Here is a 13,271-nt window from a genome sequence, read left to right on the forward strand (position 1 = left end):
AAGTAGGTTATGTTTAAAATATGGAAAGTTCCTATTACAGAGACACTTGGGTTTTCTTTTCTATATAGTGTCTTCTGCCATGCCTAACTTAAAAAAAAAAAAAAAAAAAAAAAGTAACTGTATCTGTTTCCTACAGGTTCCTTACTATCGTTCCGGCTTGTGCCAGAAAGAATTCGAGGGATTTCCATGCATTTTTTAACCCTCTTCAATGGAGCTGGCTGCTTTATGGGAGCTTTCATTGTTCAGACAGTCCACATGAGCACTCAAGGTAAGAATGTGCTCATGTGCTGTGATCCTGAGCTGTTTTCTAATCCTATTGATTATTGATTCGGAGAAGAATACAGTAGAATAAGAGGAGATGCCAACGTTTTATTTATTTGCTTTCACAATTAAGATAGAATTAAGATAGGAAGAAGACTTGCAGCTGTATTCATCTAATTTTAATGAGTCTTCTCACTTTTGATAGGTGGAGTAATTAGAAAGGCATCTTGTAGGAAGCCCTCACCTCCAATCTCTGTACTTCTGTTCTGAAAGACAAGAAGTACCTTTTGCTCATTAAAACATCTAATACACACATACACATACATGTGCCTTATCCACATTTACATGGAATCCTCTGGCCTTGAGAGCAAGATTAGTGTTTCAAAGAACGCGAAAAAGAATGAAAAACATACTTTTCCTTGTCTTAAGGGAAAGGAGGTTGGACTGAGAGTTTCAAAGCTGTCAAAGGGGTTTACTCTCCCAGACCCCCTTGTTTTCTCTCCTCTTCTTTACCCTTCCCCCTTTGCCTAGCTGCTGGAAGAACCCAAAATCCTACATTCAGTTTCTGTGACAATATACTTGTACTGTATTTTTACTCTTTCCAGAAAAATACTGCAGTTCCCAGGGAACCTGCTATCTTTTAAAACAAGTTTTTCAGATTCAGTCTGTTGAGGAGTATCTAGTGTAAGCCCAGACCTGGAGATTTCTTTAGATTGGTAACTTTGAAGAGAGGTCACTCTGCTTTTCCTCTGTTTAACTCTCTCTCTTTTTTTTTTCCTCTGCTGACAAATGTTTGTTCAATACATAAAAGATACATTTTGTAAGTAAGTTTAAAAAAAAAAAAAAAGGCACTGGATTCCTTTAAGCAAAGGACCAGAATCCATATGTTTATGTATGTAAAATACAGTTCTCCTGGTTGAAGCACTACTTCTAAAGATGCTTGACAGACATAAGCTTCATTGTTACTGCCTTACAGAGAACTGTTTTCTTACAGAGCACAACTGCTGGTTGTAATGCAAGACAGCTGCAATTACAATTGCTGCAGGAATTTGGAACTGCTCACAGTTCGGTTTCAGTTCTTCTATTTTTCTTTTTTCTATATAAAAAAACATGCAGCAGAAAAACAAGGGAAAGTAAAAGTATGACAAGAAATTTTAATACAAGCTCCCAAGATCTGAACAAATGAATGTCTTTTGACCTGTACGGCTATTTTTATTGTTTTTGCTAAATAATCTATCATAATGTCAGCATCAAAACATTTTGACTATGTCATGCCGCTATATATATATCACTTATTCCGTTATAGCATTGTTTTATACAAAGTACAATAGGAAATTGATTTTTGCTTTGTTTGCAATTCAGTAACTTATTAGCTTTTGTCTAATTTTATATCAAAGTGAATTTCTTTTCTGATCTGGATGAAAATATTTAATTGACCAAAAAGAAAATATTTGTTTCTTACTAGAAATACTGTTTTATTGGAGGCTTCAGATTCTCATCCATGCTGGGACCAAAAAAAACCCACTGAACTCTCCCAGTTCCACCCAAACTGGGGTTGCCATGTTCTCTCCTATTTTGCTTAAGATTCTTAAGTAAAAAAAGTTTTCTGGCTAAAGTACTTCTCACTTTTAAAAAGCTGTGTCTACTTAGTTCCGAAAGAAGATCTAATTTATGTCTTTCCTTACATCATCAGAACTATCATTCCTGTACGTGGAGCTGACCACACTGTAACAGTGACTTTTGCTCCAGATGGCAATTTCAGAAGTGATTTGGTGACAGTCTGATTTTTTTTGATTGGCTTGATTAAGTCCTTATGTAGAGGAATTCCTATGCAAAGCTTGAAAAGCTGTAGTGAAAACGTAGCGAAAAATATTTAACATATTATCTAGTTAGAACCCTTAGGGATTACTTTCTGTATTTGCATGTAAACAGTATATTATTGGGTCCCCACAGTTTATTTTTACAAATATGTAGCATCTCACTGGCTTTCTCTTTCCCAGTTTTTGCTGCTAGAACTAGATGAATTATTAAAAATTATCACAATTGACACAATTCACGGCTTTTAAATAACCCCTCAGACTGAAGATTTAGAATACTCCTCTCCTCTATCCACCCTTGCCAGACTTTAGTCCCGCAGTTTCATAAACCAAAGTAGGCTTGGGATCAGACTTCTGAAGTTGGGTATAGGTTATTTAAAACAAAAAAATGGATTTGGTTTGTTAGGTTTTTTTTCCTAGTTTGAAGAGAAACGCTGTACAAAATTCTCTTGTTCTGTGTTGTTATGTCCCTTCTGTAAGTAGTATCAAATACTATATTTCTTCCAAATTTTTCACTATACTTCTTGTGGTGTTCTTGTGATGAAAAAAAACAAAGATCAGCAACATAATCCTTTTCTAATTGATAAAACCTGGGTGGTTACCTATTGAACCTTCTAAAGATGACAGTGCTTGAGAGAATAGAATGGTGACATCTCTTAGGTAGTGACACAAATTAAGCTGTCATCACTCATGTTTGGGTTTTTTTCAACTCTATTTAAGGAGCTTTTAAAACGCTCAGTATCTGGACAATTTATGGAACTGGGGGGAAAGCAAAGCAACCTGAACTGTGCTGGGGGGAGGGAGGAATGTCTCTTCCCCCCCCCCCCCCCCCCCCAGAAAAAGCTGAACTCTCTTTAATTAGACCCGAAATCAAAATTCCTTCTGTTTTGCTGAAACAAGAAGGCAGTGTTTAAGCAATGCTTTTGTAAAATATAGCAAGGTTCAATGTGTGGCTCTTTGGCTATGGTGCTTTTGGCTTGTTCCCTGATTCTTGTTTCTCTAGAACTTGAGCCAAGACTATTTCTGGTTCTCCCATCTCTAAGCAATGGGACCGTGATTACCATGAAGCAATTCAGGATACAGTACCCTCCAAAGTGTATTGTGAAGTGCTGAAGCATGGAGGGTGTTGACAAAATTATTTAAACCCCTTTATATCCTGTTTCATGTCACTAGCTTAAATTTTGTTGGTTTTTTTTATTGGCAAAGTTGATCAGATATCAGTCACAGTCTAAGCTGCATTAATCACTTTTAACGCATCTATGGAGGGTGGTGTGAATATGATAAAATAAGGCTTTTTTTTGAAATCTGACGAGTGCAAACAGATGATGGGTGACAGTGATATTTTCGGTACAAGCTGGGAAACTGCTTTCTTTTAGTTCTTTTACCTCTCCTAACATTTTAACTGAGGAAGATGCAAGGCAAAACCTGTCCTCCTATGCCAATCATTGCAGAACATGTTTCTCTAAAAATATTAATGTAAATATATGAGGAGGAAAAAAAAAAAGTCAGAGGAAGGAAACTGCCCCAGATGCAATTTTCCTGCTTGTTTTCAGGGAACTGTCTTTTTTTGTGAGGGTTTTTTCTCCCCCCTCCAGTTTGGAGCCTTGTGTGATTTTTAAATACCAAAGATGATAAAGCTAAAAGATATTTTTTGCAGTCCAGATGGTAGTGTCCACCAGTGCCTACTTAGCTAATAAGGATTAGAGGCAGACTGAGACTTTTAATTTGGAGATGATTAAACACTCATGTATCCCCTAACTTGATGAAATGACTGAAGGAGATACAATCCTTTTCTAAGGTCTGAATTACAATTTTTTTCTAATCATGGTCTATAGTTGCAGATTAGCTATAAAATGTGGGTTTCACACAGAATAAGCTTACCTGTAGGATGTTCTTCCTGTGCTCCTTCTGTATTTTCCCAAAAGTAAAATTCTATGGTGGTAGCAGTAAACGAACTGAATACCTACCTGTGCAACTTTGGGCTTCATTGTGAATCCTTTGAGAACTCTAAGGATGCCACATAGTAGTAGATACCTTCTGTGCACTAATATATGTGCAAGCATTGGCTTACAGTCCTTTCCACATCTTCTTTTATGGCTAGTGTCACTATCTTTTTGTCATTGTCAGTCATCCCCCAGGAGCAGCACAGGAAGGTGTTTTTGCCCATGTCTCGATCACTGCTTCACCTACCTTTCTCCCTGTGTTTATAGGATCAGGTGTTTTCTCTGGGTGTTTTATAATATTGCTCCTTCTCATACTACCCGAGCATCTTTGATGCAAAATTGATAGGACTGCAGAACGTCTGTGAAAGTTCACCAGATGCTTCATTTCAGCAGTGTGTGGCAGCAGGCTGGAAGAAGACCTCGGACTGTTCCTGGTCTTTGTCTCTTAATCTGTTCTAAATTTGCCATGAAAAGCATAGTCAATTCACCTCTAACCAAAAAGGCTTTTTAAAGGCTCTTTTAAAATATACACAGCTAAAGGAAACTTCTGATTCCCTGTGGTGATTCATGCAGTATTTCCATTGTTGGAATAAAAATGGAAATCAGGATCTTGTTTTAGAAAGTTAATTCCCAGTGAGCAATTATCTGCGTGACAAACCAACCTTGTAATTGGCACTTCCGTTGGCAATCTCCATAGAAAAGTAAAGGACTGACAGAACCCAAAGGCAGTGTCTTTTGGGGAAAACTGAATTGTTAGCATATTGCATGCTGATTAAAGGATGAGAAAGTTCTGAACTCTTCAAAACAGTAGTGCCCAGGGCATCTTATTCCATCAAAACCAAACTGGCCCGATAAGTTCCTAGCGTTCATGGCTGAGAGTAAAAACCTGAAAATATGAACCAAACCCAATCAATGCAAGATGCTGGAATCTGCAGACAGCTTGTCTTTTAGTGGGATAAGGTGTTAAAGTGTCTAAAGGGAGTTTCACTGCCTGAAACCTGTGGCTGAAGTGTCAGCACCAGTGGCTGTTATCCTATAAACTTCATGCCAGTGGAGGATTCTCTGTGCCACAGAAGTAAACAGAAGAAAATATAGTTCGCGTCTTCCCCGCTTCCATGAAAAACTCCAACTTCCATTAAAAAAATAGCGAGAACTAAATATTTTTGATTGAAACTAGGAAATGGTTAAATTTCTTTGCTGTACCCATTCATGAAAATACATTTTTGGCAGTAGGAGAAGAATCTGGATGCTGCCACCCTTGCTTGTGTGTAGAGGAAGGAGCCCCCACCACCACATCGTTATCCCTCACAGAAGGGAAAAGAAAGCCCTGCTTCTGCCTTTTGCTTTGACTAGGGCAATAATCTAGACATAGAGCTGGAATCTTATCATGCCCGCTCTAATTCTGGCTCAAATAAATCTTTGCTGCTGCCTACACTGTTGCTGATTTGTAATACTGGATTTTTCAAAGGCTTTGTGTGATTGTCTTGGTTTTAATATTTAAACACCGACAATTTTTTTAAAAAAGAGAGGAAACAGAACAATGATCTTTGACCTAGGTCATGGAGGAGGCTGGTGGTAAAAGTAGGGAGTAGATCTCCCGATTCCCAGGCTAGCATTTCACCTTGATAAAATCAACAATTCCCACTTTCAATGCTTGAATATGTTGTCTTTCTTAGCATTAAGCCAGTTTCAAAGGTCTGTTTTACTCTGTTCTCTTAGAAGCTGATAGATTCTTTTTTTTTCTACAGCTCTGTACTATTTTAAGTACATATTTTCTGTTCAGATTCCATTGTAAACTGAGTTCCATTATGAAACTCCTGCTGCTCATATAGTTAGACTAGCCGATGTAAATAATCTAACAGACAGTGTGAACTCTGCTTTGACAAGCTGTAGTACAGAGCCCCATGCTTGCTTTCTCTTTCATCAGATACACTCTTTCTCTCTCCTTGAGTTCTATCGGCCACTGGGGGATGTAAAATGAAAAACTACCTGATTGTGAATTATGACAGTAAAAGTTTATAAGCTACTAAAATGAAGTTATAGTACCTAGGAGCTCAGTCAACTGACAATGTTAAATGATACGTTTTAAAACTCTCTCTGAGATAATGCTACAAAAGGAACGGCACATGCAGAGGTGAGGTGGTGCTGTTTGGTGACAGGCAGGAAGATAGCATGGCATGGAGCAAACTGTGGAGGAGTTGAGGAAAACTACTGCACTGATGGCAGTTGTTACCTGTTGATCCCAGGAGAGCTAAAGGTAACCACTTTGAAAAGAAATGTGTTTACAACTCTGAGATGTGGAGGAAAAAGAAAAATGTAAATGTCTTGGGGGTGATCCTTTGACTGGTGGCCCTCCTGAGTTGCAGAACTGTTTCTTCTTTCTAAATCTAATTAGAAAAAAGTTGATGAGCTAAGAATAGCAATGGATGGCACTTGTGGTCAATTAATGATTAGTTAAGACTATCAGGTTTGTACCATACAGCTTTGCCAAAGAAGGCTATTTCTCCTCCCCTTTCTTTTAGCCCATCCAAGTGGTGAATAGCTACCCTATTCAGATGGGGGAGGATTTGATGCTGAAGTTTCAGGGAGCAAAGGAAAGTGCTTTTGGGCTCATCTATGTTAGTATTTTAGTTCAGACTAGAAATGTGCTTTTGAATTGAACCTCCCAAACATCTCCGCATATTTGTATATCAGTTTGCATCACAGTGTGATCTTCATGCACAAAAACTGCATTCATTTTGGATGAAACTAAACAAAAAAAATGCCTGTGCCTGATGTGTTCCAGCTGTTAATGGGAACTAATCTGACATAACCCCCCCTTGAGTAGTATAGAGTCTGGCATTGGATTCTCAGCACCAGCTTTTTCACTCTACATACTTGCACTTCACTACTTGCTGTGTAGACACTATTTCTATTTTCTTCAAGGCAATATACAACCTGTATTCCCAAATAGTGTAAGAGCTTGTTATCTTGCTGTAGAGCTGACAATGATATTTTATATCCACTGTAATTTCTTTTTCCTCTTGGTTTTATGTGTTTCTGTAGTAGATTGTGGTACTTCAAGTACTGAGTCTTCAGACACAAAGGAACTGGGGCTTGCTTTCCTGTTAAGCATCTTGATTTCCATAGGTATTTACCACCTGAGCTTATTATTTGTAGAGGGTTTGCAGTGAACAGCATTGAAAGCAGTGTAGTAGCAAACTGAAACACACAAGAATATAGGCATGAAAGATTCTGGGTGTTTATGGGTGGCAATACCCTCTACTGAGTAGAGTTTAAGCTGCCAAAATGTCTCAGATGCTCTATTGGCAAAAGCCTTGGTAGTAAAAAGTCTGTGATTCATGCAAAGGAATGTAGTGTACAAGATAATGACTTGGCTAAGGAAGGCCATAAAGGAAGGTAAAGTGAACAAGGTAGCATCTTGGTAATTGAGTACCATCCAAGGCAGTGAAAAAAAATTTTTTTTTTTTGAGAGCCTATTAAAAGCATGAGGAGAGTGGCTAAGGATTTCTACAGGTGACCTTAATTCTGGCTCTTCCTAAAATTTACACTTTTGATATTCATCTACTTATGTGCACAGGATAATGAAGAGGAAAGACGGCACCATCATTAAAGTGTTATCTGTGCCAATCTAGGTCTTCCACTATGCTTCACATTTGTTAGGAAGGTTCTTTTGTTTTTCTGGATCTCTATTGCCTGTCTGCAAAGCAGGAGCATAGTACACTGTGGACTCAGAAAACACAGATGCTGTGAGAATGAAGTCTGTATGAATAGCTATGGGGCTGGGGTTGTGTCACAACCACCTGCTGGGGTTGTCTTACACAAATTTATCTTCATGTCTTTCATGTGAGCCATGTCTCATCCTGCAAGGTAAACTATTCTGCTTCAAATGTCTGCTTTACCAGGCAACTGGTTTCCACACTTGTTGCATGAAGGTAAATTGGAGAGATTCTTCTTCTTCTTGGCTTCCTTAATGATGGTGAACACCCTGGGGTTCTGGACAATTGCACACAGGTATGTGTGAGAAAATGAAAGTTTGATGTTTCATTAGCAGGTATGGAAAGAAATTCTTGTAAAATCTGTAAGCTAGTGTGTAATGAAGAATTGGTAGTAATAGATCATACATTATCATTCAGGTTTCAGACTTCAGTATTTTTCTTCTGCCTTGAAAAGAGAAATTGCACAGTAAAAATGATATGGTAAGATTAAAAAAAAACAAAAAAGCCTTAAATATTTAAAGGGTTTTATTAATACAAAAATGTCTTGAAGAAAGAAGAGGATTTTGCACAAGTCCATAAATATGTTGGCGTGGAATTAAGACCGTAGCACCAAGATATCTTACTCATGGTATTGAACTCCACTGCACTTGGCTTTGTACAAATACATGGTAAACATTGCTATTGTCCCCAAGAGCATATATCTTGATCATAGGATAGCAGGTGAGGGGGTTGCAAGAAGACTACTGGTCAACACTGTATGCAGTGGTCTCAACAGGATAATGCTCAAATATTTCCTGATGCAGTACTGGGCAATAAGATAAATGCAACTTTCTGGTGGAAACAATATGATTGTTCAGTTAGCTTCCGTGTGGGAAGCAATTTTGAGCCACCTATAGAGCTTAAACTGTATAATGCACAGATTCACATTTGCGATCAGCTTTGCATCCAGGATGGTTTGAGAGTTGGCCTGCCTACTGTATTCTAGAATATAAATCACAGCTAATTCTTATCAGTTTTGTACGCAATACTCTTACTCAATAACGGAATGGAAAGCAACCCATATCATTGCAAGGGGGAAGGGACATGTGCAAGAAGCACTCTGTCTCTTCGGCGCTGTGCTGCAGTTCTCTGAAAATATTTTCAGAAACTTTGATGGAGTCGTGAATTGACAATGACAGTAATGGAAGATTTCTAAGGGCAATATTTGATTAGAATTTTGAGAAAAAGATTTTTTCTTTTCTATTACATATTGCTTTAACTTTGCAACGTCGAAGATTACCATAGTATCTTGTCAATCTTTCGAGCGTAGCACAAAACACAGCTGTCCATTTATTCTAGTGGTTAGTTCTCAATTCTGGTGTGTGGGGGGGGTTGTTCTGTTTTTCTTGTTTTAACTGTGACTTGAGCCGTGGTTGGAACTGTTTCTCCTCCATGTACTTTTTGTTTTCCTTTTATACAATGGCATTTCATTCTTCTGTAAACTGTTGCTTCCTGATGAAAGCTGAAGTTTTGGCTTGTCAAAAAGTGGTCATGAAATTAGGTTGAATTCAACAAATAATTTTGCCACAAATTAACAGGTTTTTGAAAGTCACCAAATTTCCTCTTAAGTCTTCCTAGACAAATTAAAAAGAAAAAAATTCAAAATGACATTTCACTTCAAAATCAATGTAGCTTTTTTTTCAAGAAGGCAACCAAAACTAATGTGAAATATATTGTTTGAGGTCAAATGTAATTGTTTCACTCTGTGCCAAATAAAATTCTCCTGCCTGTCATTTTGCATAGGGGGGGAAAAAGGATGAGGGGTTATCAGGTAAACACTAACTTAGGGGGGAAAAATCAGCCTTCAGAACTTTGAATTAGAAAAAGTTTACCAAACTTCTCGGAGAAAACCATAGTTGCAAAGCGCTGAGTATTTTTGAACATTATCCCAGATATTAATTCCTGTTTCTTTTTTAAATTTATTAAAACTGCACAATACTACTATTATTAATACATGCATCCAATTTGGCACTTTTCATCCTTAAATCCTAGAATCCTTCAGGAAAGTCCATATTGCTACCCTATTTTCTTGGCTGCTAGAAACCCAGGACCCAAAAGACACAGCAACTTGCAAAATATTACCTAATAAAGCAATGGGTGAAATCAATCACAGAAAGGATAATTGTTTTACCATTTTTCTTCCCTATTCCCCCTCCCAGATACAACAATCTGAATCAGGAGTACACCAAAGAGTTCAGAGGAAGTCTTCCTGAAGAAAAACTTTTGCAGCATGAAAAAGCCATCAAGTTTTATGACAGTGTCCTGGACCATTCTTCCATTTTGTCTCCTATGGAGACAACCTGATAAAATTTCACTCTGTTAGGAAATACAATCAAAATTTAGTCTACCAGCTTTCTAACACTATATTACCTGGCATACTTCAGTGGAACTGCCAATGTATTTATGATATTTATGAATTACTTTAGCAATAATAATGTTATTTATAAGTTTACAAAGTAATATTAGCATCATAGAATTTGCTCTTGTAGGATGCTGCACTGTCATAATGCACGTTGGGGACAATGAGAGCTCACTGCTTAGCATGACTCATGGAAAGAGGTTTTTAATCTGTATAGGAAGATAGGTATCCACATGTGTTTGTACTTAATAATGGTTCAGAATGAATAAACTCTTGTATATGTTTGTTTAGCAAATTATTTTGTGACAGCATCATTTAAAAATAATTTTTCAGGCAGTATTGGCTGGTTGATACTTGCAAATGTGGGATACTTGTATGGTCTTCCTGGCTCTGTTACTTATCTGCTATCCAAACTTCAGCAGGTCACTTTACTTTAATTTCCCCTTCAGTGAAACAGGCACAACCAGACTAACATTCCTTGCAAATTGCTTTGAGATTTATCAAAAAATATACTAGAAACTATGTAGTGGGAACAAACCCATAAAGTCTGGCTTGAGATGTTTATGCTGAGGCATCTAGTCTTTCTTTTGGCAGAAGCACCATGGATTTGTCATCACTGAAGGATGACATACAGAGAAGTGCTAGTAGGAGAACTGGAGACTAAAATATTTTTACATAAAAATTACTAGCGGTAGCCCAGTTGAAGAGGGTGAAGGGAAGAGTGGGAAAGGGTAGATGCAGTCGCAAGTGCGGGAAAAAATGATTAGCAAAAAAAGTTCTGTCTAAATAGTGTTAAACTGCCAAAATTAGCTGACTTGGCCATTGTAAGTCATGCTAATCTAGTAATTAATGTTTTTTTTTTTTTTTAAGTCGTATTACTAAAAAGAGCATAAGGAAAGAAGTGGGGTCCTTATGCAATAAGGGTACATATTGAACCCCAAAACCAAAGGAACACTTTAATGTAAAGGTGATTGTACTGAAAATGGAAGTGAAGTCAGAAAGCTTACTGATATGAGGAATGCTGTACCAAAGGGAAAACTACATTTAAGGAATATAATGCATTAAAGTGACATAGAGGTAACTTGTGTGCTGAAACTATGAAAGAGACAGTAAAGGAAATAGCCTCTCTGCTGTTAACTGTGTTCAATGGTGCAGCTATAGAACCGAGGCAGGGGAAAGCAAAATGTAGTAACTATATCTAAGAGGAAGGAAGGCTGTCAGGACAGCTCAGAGCTGTTAGTTTGATCTCACTAGCGTTTAAGGTTTTTGTAAATTTAAAAGAGAATATTTGAAGTCATTTGATAAAAGGAAAATGGAATAAAATGCATCAAATGTATCAAAGGTAATTTGCCAGACTACCTTAATGCTTGTGTTTAATGAGAACTCATTTTCTAAACAAAATGTGGCAGAGATAACATGCCTTCATTTCAGTAAAGCATTTGACATATGTCCCATGGGAAATAATGAGTAAAGATGGAGGAGATGAGGGTTGTGGGGGGCTTGGGGTTTTTTTTTTGGGGGGGGGGGTTGTTTGTTTATTTTTTCCAAAATACAAAAATTACGTGAGTTTAGAACAATAGGAGAACAAAAAACCTAGATAAAAGTTGAACTTATTAAAATTGGAGTCTTATTTGGTGTATTTGCCACTGGCAAGGAAATTTCTTTCTCAGGTTCTTAGCAGTTACACACCTGTGCTGAGTACAACTTGCAGCCAGGCCTTGGTACACTTTTTTTTTTTTAAATGGCTGCCTGTCCCTTGGTCTCTGGAGTCAGAGGCTGGCCTATCATTTGTAGCACTTGAAAAAAAATTTTTTTGAAAATATGAAAGCTGAAGGCCCAAATATCATTGGATCTGAGATGAAGAGCCCAAATATAATTTTCTAGATTTAATTTTTTTCTGGTCAACTGTATGAGATTGGGTCTGACTTGCATTTTTAAATGGTTGAGGATAGAGAAGATGAATTCACATAATAGGAGTTTAAGGAAAATAGTCTGTATTAATTTTTTACTTAGCTCAGTAGAGAATTAAATTCTAAAACCTGATGATGTTTGATTCTCTTAGCATATGAGAATAGAAGGATTTCCTTGGTCATCAAGTCAGGTCCCTGGTTGGTGAAAATATGTGTGCCACATAATCACGTTCATTAGTTTAGCACTTTATAATATAAAATCTGTCTACCGTGACTCTTAGTGGGCTGTTCTGCTCTCTCACTGTTTTGACCAGGTTTCTCTGAGGACAGAGAGCTTTCCAAAGCAGTAGACTTCTTAAGTCTTTGGAACCTGTCCTGCTTATGTTCATTTTAGTGTTGAATGTTAGAGGGAAAGGGCATGGCCTCGTAATGTGCTGGCCTGGTAACTTTTGTCCAGCTAGTGACTGGAGACAAAACTTATTTAGTTTTTGTGATGATAAAATCAACTTGTAAAAACTTGTGGTTCTGGTGATCCTGGATTCAGTTCCCAATTCTGCATGCAGTGAACTTAGCTGTGGATATATTTCATCTGATGCATGCTCAGACTGAGTGAACTCAAACTACCTAACGTTGTTCTTTAACAGAAATCAAAATCTGGGGGTTGGTGGCTGCATAGAACATAATGCAACTACTGCTATTTTGCTGTCTGATGTAGATCTTTCATTCTGCAAAAAAGAAAGGATTAATTGACTCCTGTTAGGGAAGACTTCCCTGTCATGCAGTCATGCAACAAAGGCTTTCAGCCATGAAGAAAGAAGCAATTGGGCAGCCATCATAAAGAGGTACTTTGGATGATAAGGAGAGTTAGAATGGGCTTTGGGATGATTATTTGACTACAGAAAACTTTCTATCTTCCCCATGTTGACTGGAGAAAAGCTTTTCCTATCAGACTTAGTTATGTATATGGACTTTTGGATGGATGGCAAAAGGAAAGGATGACTGATGTCTAGATTTCTGCAGCTTTGCCTAATTTTTCTAAATCTTGTCCCAGCACACAATGAAATTAATATAAAGTATTCTGTAGATTCAGTCTTGACTTTGAAAAGAAGCTTTTTCAAGCATCTTGGTTAATACATTAGAAAAAATGGAGGGACAGAATAAATGAGATGTGCGTGCATATGAAACAATGTAACAAGCAGCTGCAAAACATTAGGATAGCCGCC

General features: G+C 37.5%; 1 protein-coding gene across 1 annotated transcript in view; it reads left to right on the forward strand.

Annotated features, from left to right (window-relative positions):
* The window catches only part of SLC15A5 (solute carrier family 15 member 5), a 37,116-nt gene extending 26,789 nt beyond the window's left edge, over window positions 1-10,327 (forward strand). The window contains exons 7-9 of the mRNA XM_013947389.1: window positions 137-268; window positions 7,927-8,035; window positions 9,939-10,327. Coding sequence (XP_013802843.1) covers window positions 137-268; window positions 7,927-8,035; window positions 9,939-10,083 — 386 coding nt within the window. The 3' untranslated portion in view covers window positions 10,084-10,327. The remainder of the gene's footprint in view (window positions 1-136; window positions 269-7,926; window positions 8,036-9,938) is intronic.
* The last annotated feature ends 2,944 nt before the right edge of the window (window positions 10,328-13,271 follow it).

The sequence above is a fragment of the Apteryx mantelli genome, chromosome 1, assembly GCF_036417845.1.
Source record: "Apteryx mantelli isolate bAptMan1 chromosome 1, bAptMan1.hap1, whole genome shotgun sequence".
NCBI classification, from domain to species: domain Eukaryota; kingdom Metazoa; phylum Chordata; class Aves; order Apterygiformes; family Apterygidae; genus Apteryx; species Apteryx mantelli.